General features: G+C 33.6%; 1 protein-coding gene across 1 annotated transcript; it reads left to right on the plus strand.

Annotated features, from left to right (window-relative positions):
- The first annotated feature begins 2,964 nt into the window (after nt 1-2,964).
- Nucleotides 2,965-8,081, plus strand: LOC116123580 (upstream activation factor subunit spp27-like). The gene is made up of 6 exons (XM_031409326.1): nt 2,965-3,299; nt 5,147-5,261; nt 5,372-5,546; nt 5,977-6,033; nt 6,351-6,526; nt 7,659-8,081. The coding sequence occupies exons 1-6, from the start codon at nt 2,965-2,967 to the stop codon at nt 7,776-7,778; spliced, it is 978 nt and encodes a 325-aa protein (XP_031265186.1). The 3' UTR covers nt 7,779-8,081.
- Nucleotides 8,082-8,513: the final 432 nt, after the last annotated feature.

Here is an 8,513-nt window from a genome sequence, read left to right on the forward strand (position 1 = left end):
CCATGTTTTTTTAACATAAACGAACGAACAATCGAACAAATTGTTTGCGAACGGAAGGATCAGTCGAACGTATAATGTTCGTAAACATAATCGAACGAATAACATATGTTCGAACTCGATCGAATATATTATCAAACGAATATCAAACTGTTCGCAAACAGTTATCGAACGAATATCAAATTGTTAGCTAACTGTTCGGTTCGTTTGCAGCCTTAACCAGGACCGCACATATTTTTTTGAATTAGGACTCAATATGCGACATTGTTCGTTAGAATCATTTAATTCTACGTTGTTGTTTGTTTTATATATACAATACAATATATTATAGATTATATCAACTTAATCTCTCAGTAAGATATAGACCTATACCTTAAAAGTAATTACTAATTTTTTATTACTAAAAAAAATTTGATATATTAATTAAAAATAATAAATTTAATAAAAAGGAACTGATATATATTCCGAAATTTCACTATAATTATTTTTTATTTTTATAGTTGAAGGTGTCTGAGCCAACTTATGTGCACCTCAGCTAATCCTTCGGGACTCTAGAGTTACAGGTCGAGTAACAATTCTAGTGATTACCCCTATTAGCACTTAAAATGGACTATAATTCAGGACATTTTGAGTAATATATCCAAGAGTCTCTATTGAACTACTCGATCACTTATAGGTAGTTTAATATAAATAATTGTTATGCTTAATCAAATGTATTTAATTAAAAAACTATCAATAAGTTTCACCATGAGAGGAGGAAAAAAAACCATTGATTCGAAAGTTGGATTGGTTTTTTTTTTTTTTTCTCCTTTTTTCCTTTTTAATATTGGCATGTTCTTGTAGTTAATTAATGTGAATTAAATCTTCTTTTTCATCAAGAATTAATTAACATATATCAGTAGCACTCTCTATAAACATTTAAAAAAAAAAAAAAAATTCTTAGACTATATATTATAGGGAATAAGAGGACATAAACATTAAAGTGGGACGAAGATAAGAAGGGAAAGTTACTGAAAAGACCCTCTTTGAGGGGGCGAATTGAAAGCTAAGTACATTCAAAAGGGACTCGAAAACACACCTTTCTCCCTCCTGTTTTATTTTTATTTTTCGTTTTTACCCCATCTTTCTCTTGCAAATACTCGTTTGCCATCATGGCATGAAAGTGTGGCTGTCAGCTTAGAAAATATATATATATTTTTTTTTAAATAAAGTTTCCCGTACCATTAAACAGCAATTTGTATCGTTAATCATATTACATTTTCATTTTACTTGGCGAAATGCCTTAATTCAATGTTTATTATTTGAGTTATTTAGAGGTAGTTTTGTTTAAATTTTGAAGTGAATTTATAGTTTGTAATGGAATTGAAAGATTTAAAGAAAGACTTCGGGCTAAGGGGTTTGCTCCCCCTGTAGTCTCAAGTTCGAATCACAAAAACAGTTGTTAATATTGTCAGTCACGGATCATAGAGTTTGTCTTGTTTTGGAAGCTTTATTCGGGGTCAGGAGACTAGTCGAAGTGCGTGTAAATTGGTTTAGACACTTTCGATAAAAAAAAAAAAAAAAAGATTTAAAGACGGTTGAGTGTTTGATGTAGGTTTGAGACTGGGGAAAAAGGGGAAAAGGGTGCAGTGGTGAGAGTCCATTTTGAATGTGATCGTTTTCAATTCACGTCCTCAAAGACAAAGAGGGTCTTTGTACTTTGTAGTAATTTTATGGAATAAAGATCATCCGGACAATACTAAGCTAATGGGCCACGGGCTTCATGACACGAAACTATATCGGGTTCAAAACGATGAAGAATCAACCTTATTAGGCCAATCATAGGACCAAAAATGATAAAAGGACGACGCTGTTTCTCCGGGACTAGAAACAAGAAAGAGGAGAGACAAGATTACATAACCGTTAGGAATGTTTTATTTAGTTATTTTTTATATTTACAGATATATACTCATGCATGTTTAAAATGGTAAAAAGATGTTAATTGATTTGTTGGATTATATATTGAGTTAATGACTTTTTTCACCCAAATAATGGCTTTAATGACATTTTTTCACTCAAAGACTTTTAAAATTGTCACTTTATTACCAAAATTTATATTTTGGTAGCGAACAAAGAGCAAACTCAGTTCAAGTAATTAGAGCTTTTGTAGAAGGGAGGCCGATGAGTCTTTTGGTGGTGGAAGGTTAAATTTTGGGGGTTGGGGTTAATCGGAATTTAACTTAAGAAGGGTGGCTGCACAAACTCTAATTACTTGATTTCCGACGATTGAGCGATTTTGGTGAGTGATGATCAGGAAAAAGAACAGTGGTGGTGTGAGGCTACAACGATGTCGGAATAAAAAACGGAATATAAATTTGGATAGTAAAATTGTATCTTAAAAATATATGGATGGAAAAGTGTCATTAAACTATTATTTGGGTGGGAAAAAGTCATTTACTCTTTTATATTTGCGATTTTATAAAAACAAAAATGGCCCAAATCATAGTCGAGGGATACAGTCTGAAAGGATTGCTAAAAATTAATAAATTCTATGTTCAGATTTAAACGATATTTGGTTCAATCATCCCATAAATGTATCCAAACATGATGGTAGACTTTCCTTTTATTTTAGTTGTTGAATTTGATCACATTTTTCTTCGCCTGCAATTTTGGACCATACATCACCACGCCATCAACCAATAGCACCACTTTCCAAATCCAAAACAGCAAACTTTAGAACATTTAGAGGGCAAATCAGTAAAATCAGGACTTCACAGAAAGCCACAGGTACAGAGCCTTCACTTTCACTCTTTAACGGGCAACGATAAACAGTTGAGCGAGAAACAAAAGAAACTTTTGTTCTCTTTGTATATATATTTCCACATTTGTCCTCCTCAACTCCAAAACCAAACCTAACTGAAACCGTCAAACCGAAGTACGGGACCCGGCAAGAGAGAAAAATTAAAAAAAAAAAAAAAAAAAAAAAAAATGGTATCGGACTTGGAACTTATCGAGCGACTCCAAGAGTTCCTACGAAATTCGGACCTTAATACCACCACCACAGGTATAGTGCGCAGACAATTGGAGGAAGATTTCGCAGTGGATTTATCGGATAGGAAAGTGTTTATTAGAGAGCAGGTGGATTTATTTCTTCAAAGCCAATTTGAGAACGCACAAGACGACTGTGAAAATGAAGAAGAACATGATGATGAGGAGGATGATCAGACGGCTAAAGTTAAGTCAGAGGGAAGCGGCGCTTCTGATGAGGAAGAGGCGGAAGATGATGATGAAGCGAGTAACCGAAAGGGTCCGGCAAAAAGACGGTTAGCTATTGATAATTACATTTATTTTTAAGTAATGAAAGAAGTTTATGTTTACTAGCTAAACGATTGTACATTTTTAATTTTTAGTTTATGACTGATTTTGGATTAATTAAATAACTGTGTTGAGTATGTAGAGCATTAGTGATGAGCTATGCTCAGAATGAATTTTTAAAGTGTTTTGTTTTATTTACTGTCATAGTTTATTAAGTTTGTATATTTTTTAGTAAAGTTATGAATTTTAGTAATAAAGATATACAAAGACCAGCAAAAGTATGATTATATTCAAGTAATTCAAGGATATTTTTGTACTGAAAATTGTTCAAGGATTACTTGAGCTTTAAAAGGTGTAGGTAGGGTTACTTATATAATGAATTTTGATCAAGGAAAGTGTGATAGTGTTATGTTTCATGTTATTCTTTGCTTTATCTAGCATCAATAGCCAGAGTAAGTTATTAGTTATGAATGTAGGGGATTCTGTTTGATTTACTTTTGAAAATGGGAGAGAGATTTTGAATAACAAAACATTGAGAGAATCTGTTTTAATTTGAACAGGTCCTCAAGTAACCGAACCCAGTTGTCTATGATTGCCGTGGAAAACATTGCCGCCGGTTGGCCATTATTACGAAGATATTGTTCCATTATAAAATAAACAATCAAACAAATATTCAAGTTGCTTATTTGCAAGTTTTTCCATTTCTTTGTGATAGAGAATAGTAGATTTTCCTACCTTAATTGGTTGCCCAGGAACTGCTCCAACCATGGCTTTTAGGCTGCAGTTATTCTCTTTTTTATGTGGCTTTTAGATGGAAAACACGCCTTTTCTGCCTGTTTCTGGCATGTATTCTTTGCTCTCAGTTGCTTCTATGTAAAATATCACTTTATATGGTGAAATCTGCAATTTTTTTTTTATGCTTTTGAAGTGGAAATGGGCTGACCATGAGAATATTGAATCTCATATTGCTCAATAAAATGCTCAGGCATTATTCGAGTAAAAATTTTTCTCTATGTAGAAGGAAGAGGGTTATACACATTTATCGGGGATCTAAGGTTGAAATCGGTTTATTCAAGGGGCATATTGCTTATGTCATTTATTAGAAAATTTTCATCACTCTTAAACAACAGGGCTGCTCCTAAAATACATTGGCTGATTTATTGCTTATTAATATTTTAAAAAAAAAAAAAAAAAAAGAACAACAGAGTTAATGGTCACGATGCTGATAGTTTTTAATGCATGTCCTTCAGCAAAGTTAATTAGAATGTCTTTGCATTCAAATTAACACTAAGACCAACCATGTCAGTGCATGAAATTTTTGATGTTGTTTGTAAAAGAAAGCTTTTTCCTTTACTTGTAAAACACTTATAAAATGGTGTGTATCATGAAAAGTTGTTCAAATATAGGTTTGGGAATTTATACTATAAACAATATTTTACTTTTTAAGGGATCTTTGACTTGCAACTGACAAATAAACTCTAAATCTCTATGTAATTTAGTATTTTTTAGTGGTTAATCTGTTGAAATACTTTTCTTTAGCCTGGAAGAATTGAATGTGTAAAAACTGATTTTAGATTTTTTGTTTAGAATTTTAACCTTGGTATGATAGGGTTCACAGCATGGTCATCTTTGCAGTCTTGCAAATTGTATTGTTCACCTCTTGTCAGTGAACTTGTAAGTGTACTTAAGATGATACTTTTGTTATGAAAATTGCTTCCTTGTTTTATTTTCCAATTTATTTATTTATGACCAATAACAATTTAAGGAATAGCTTCAACTACATTGGGATGGATGCTTGAATTGATAAGAGGCCGCACCTGTGATTAAACTTATGGTTGCTTTATCTTACAATCAGGTCTAACAAGCTTAATAATGAGGTCAAGAAAAGAGGGGGCGGTTTTAGCAAATTGTGTAGTCTTTCTCCCCAACTTCAGGAATTTTTGGGGGTGCCTGAACTTGCCAGAACAGAGGTATATCTACTGGGTTATGGAGAATTTACTTTTGCTTTGTTATCTGTTTATCTGATCACTTAGAATTATCATTATCATTATTGTAATGATATGTTTATCTTTGTTTCAAGGTTGTCAAGCAAACGTGGGCCTACATTAGAGAAAAAGATTTGCAAGACCCGAGTAATAGGCGAAATATTATTTGTGATGAAAGACTGCGTGCCCTTTTTGGTGTCGATACAATCAACATGTTTCAAATGAATAAGGCCCTATCTAAGCACATTTGGCCCTTGGATTCAGATGACGGTATGGATCTACATTATTATGTTGGTTACATATCTTTATGCTGGTACCGTTGGTCCCTTACCTATTAAAAATTACAAAGAAAAAACGAACAATTGTTCCAAGCAGTGCTTCATTATTTTTGTTTGCTCTTCAATAGTTGTGAGTGAAAATGATGAGAGTCAATGTGAAACTGGCTACAATTGTATCAATTTAGGCACCCTGCATTTTATGGTACCGTTAAAGCATTGAAAGGAGAGTTTCTAAATCCGATTTTTGGTGTTTCTCGGGCAATGAAATTTAGCTACATGGGCCTCAGTGTTTTAACTAAACCAAGATATTGAATCTGTTGCTTTTTGCATCAATTTTCTCTTAGTGTTTTACTATGTCTGTCTATGTCGTATCACTTTATAGAATGTGTACAAGACTAATTATTCTGTTTTCTATGGTACAGTTGTTCAGCCCAAGTCGACACCAAAGGAAAAGCAACGGAAGCAAGAGAGAGAAGAAGGTAGAATCAGAAAATTCGGTTTACCTTACAATTTGATATGTTGTTGCAGATGTTGCTTCCTGTTGAAGCTAAAACATAATCAGATTCTGATCTTGTCATCACCATGTGTATCCCCTCCTGCTGTTATGTCTCACCACTCAATTTTTATCATCCTTATTTAATTTGGATTAAGAATTTTTCTTCTTTCCATTTTCAGCCGTATTTCATGTGGGTTTGACTAGGTTATTCATTGATTGTTTAATTGACTCAATCTTTTGTTAGATTTGGTGTGAAGGTTGAGACATTCTTTTGTTAATTTAACTTGTTTACCATGTCAGATTTAGATGAACCAACAAGAAAGGAAAAGCGACAGAAGGGAGGAAAATCAGGTTTTCTTGCTCCTCTTCAACTTTCAGATGCTCTAGTTAAGTTCCTTGGTACTGGAGAAAGTTCATTATCAAGGTCTGATGTTATAAAGAGAATGTGGGATTACATAAAACAAAATAACCTCCAGGTATTCCACCTTAGGAAAATTTTCTTTATATCATGTTTTCTATAACTAGTAGTGGTATATATTCATGTCTCACATCTTTGGTGCCCCCAGATAGTCTGTTGTCCATCCATTGTATATATTCTTCGAGTATTTTTTGGTAGCATAAGAAGTCCTAGATATCACATCAAACAGTCACTTTTTGTTTGAGTAAGCTGTGAAGTTTGATACTCTACTAGATCGAGAACTTAACGAATACTAATTAGAAAGGGGTTCATCTATAACCACTCAGAGCTTGTATGTATATATATATATTTTGGGGGTTGGGTTTTGTGGTGTCAAAATAAACAAAAGGAAATGTATTAATAATGAAGAAGAGTTACAAAAGTGGCCTGGATGTCCACAATAGCAAAAACTTGTGTGCTTTGAGTCAAAAACCGTAATGGGCAATTAAGTAAACTGGAAAATGAAGGGAGCATATGGACTATTAAAAAGTGTTTTGGTCTGATATTTGACTATCTGAATTTTTGAGAGGTTGTCAGTTCCGGAAATTGTTTTCATAATGATAACTGTGATGCACAATTACTCGTCATAGTAGCATTCTCACGGATGACTGAAATATTTTCAGAGCTTTATTCCTTTTTATACTAATTTTATCATATTCTAGCTAAAAAGGCTGCTTGTAATGGTGGGTAAGAACCTGCATAGTGAATGTAAATTAAATGAGTAATGCTAGGTCTACAACACAATCTCACGACCCTCGACATGACAGTTCATCACTGGTTAGCTTGAAAATAGGTCCCGCGTGCTTGTATGGGTTTCATTGTCGAGCTAACCAATGACGAGCTGCCACATCGAGGGTTGTGAGAGAAGGTCGTGAGATTGAGTCCACAACTCAATCTCACAACCCCTAACGAGGCAGCTCGTCATTGGTCAGTTTGCCAAATGGGTCCTGCGTGCTTGTATGGGTTTCACCTGTTCATTTGTGAGCTAACCAATGACAAGCTGTCACATCAGGGATTGTGAGAGAAGGTTGTAAGATTGGATTGTGGACTTAACATTATTAAAATTAAATTCAAAACGTCTGGCGTTGTGATAGTCTTTGTAATTACTACCAGTTTTAATCTTTGAAACTGTTCTTTGTTTACTTGTGAAGGATCCGTCTGACAAGAGGACAATATTATGCGATGAGAAGCTGAAAGAACTTTTTGATGTGGACTCTTTCCATGGCTTCACCGTAACCAAACTTTTAGCAGTTCATTTCGTGAAGAGTTAGCAGTGAGTTACTCCTATGTTCTCCTTGTTCATCTCAAGAGAAATGGGAGTTTTGAACTTTTTGTTTTTCGTTTCTTTAACTTATTTTTGTCTTTTCAAGTTCCAGCGACAGGGCTATTAGAAAATCTAAAATTCAATTTATTTTTTTACCCTTGCGTTTCATGTTATATTTTACCTGTGTTTTATAGATGGATTGTTCAAGGTTTTTGTTCTACTCATCCTCCTTATCGGAAATTCTGGTGAGTGTTGGCCATTTTTATTAGATATGCAAATGAAAAAGAATAAGAACAAATTCTGTGATCCTATTGGGGCCTTTGAACATGACTGTTTTTTTAAAACAAGCTGGGCGTAAGTCTAGGAATCTGGGAATGGAATAACAAAATTCAACTTTAATTTTGCATGTGCTGCTCCATAAGTTTTCCAAATTGTTGGTAACATGTTCCACCGCCGCCAGACCTTGATCATTGATTAATTTAAAATTGAGGTACAGTTAAAATTTAGTGATCAATTTGAATACGGTAATATCCCTAGAGAATCCCATGGATAGTGTCTGTAGGAATAATGAAGCAGAGTGATGGGTGTGTTCCTCCAGCAATGAAATAAGAATGATAGGTAGAATATAATGTTGATAATTCTAAGAAACAAAAAAATTGTTGGCTTGTTTCATTTCTTTAAATTCAAATTTTGGGATTATTTATATAATAACATCCTGATTTACTTATTTTTAAATTTATAA

The sequence above is a fragment of the Pistacia vera genome, unplaced genomic scaffold (genome assembly GCF_008641045.1).
Source record: "Pistacia vera cultivar Batoury unplaced genomic scaffold, PisVer_v2 Contig143, whole genome shotgun sequence".
NCBI lineage: Eukaryota > Viridiplantae > Streptophyta > Magnoliopsida > Sapindales > Anacardiaceae > Pistacia > Pistacia vera.

What these genes read in the sequence shown, in the direction of transcription:
- LOC116123580 (XM_031409326.1), top strand. Translation starts at nt 2,965, where the DNA reads ATGGTATCGGACTTGGAACTTATCGAGCGACTCCAAGAGTTCCTACGA. An exon ending in GCCCTTGGATTCAGATGACG is followed by an intron (nt 5,547 to 5,976) that starts GTATGGATCTAC and finishes TCTATGGTACAG; the next exon opens with TTGTTCAGCCCAAGTCGACA. An exon ending in TAAAACAAAATAACCTCCAG is followed by an intron (nt 6,527 to 7,658) that starts GTATTCCACCTT and finishes TTACTTGTGAAG; the next exon opens with GATCCGTCTGACAAGAGGAC.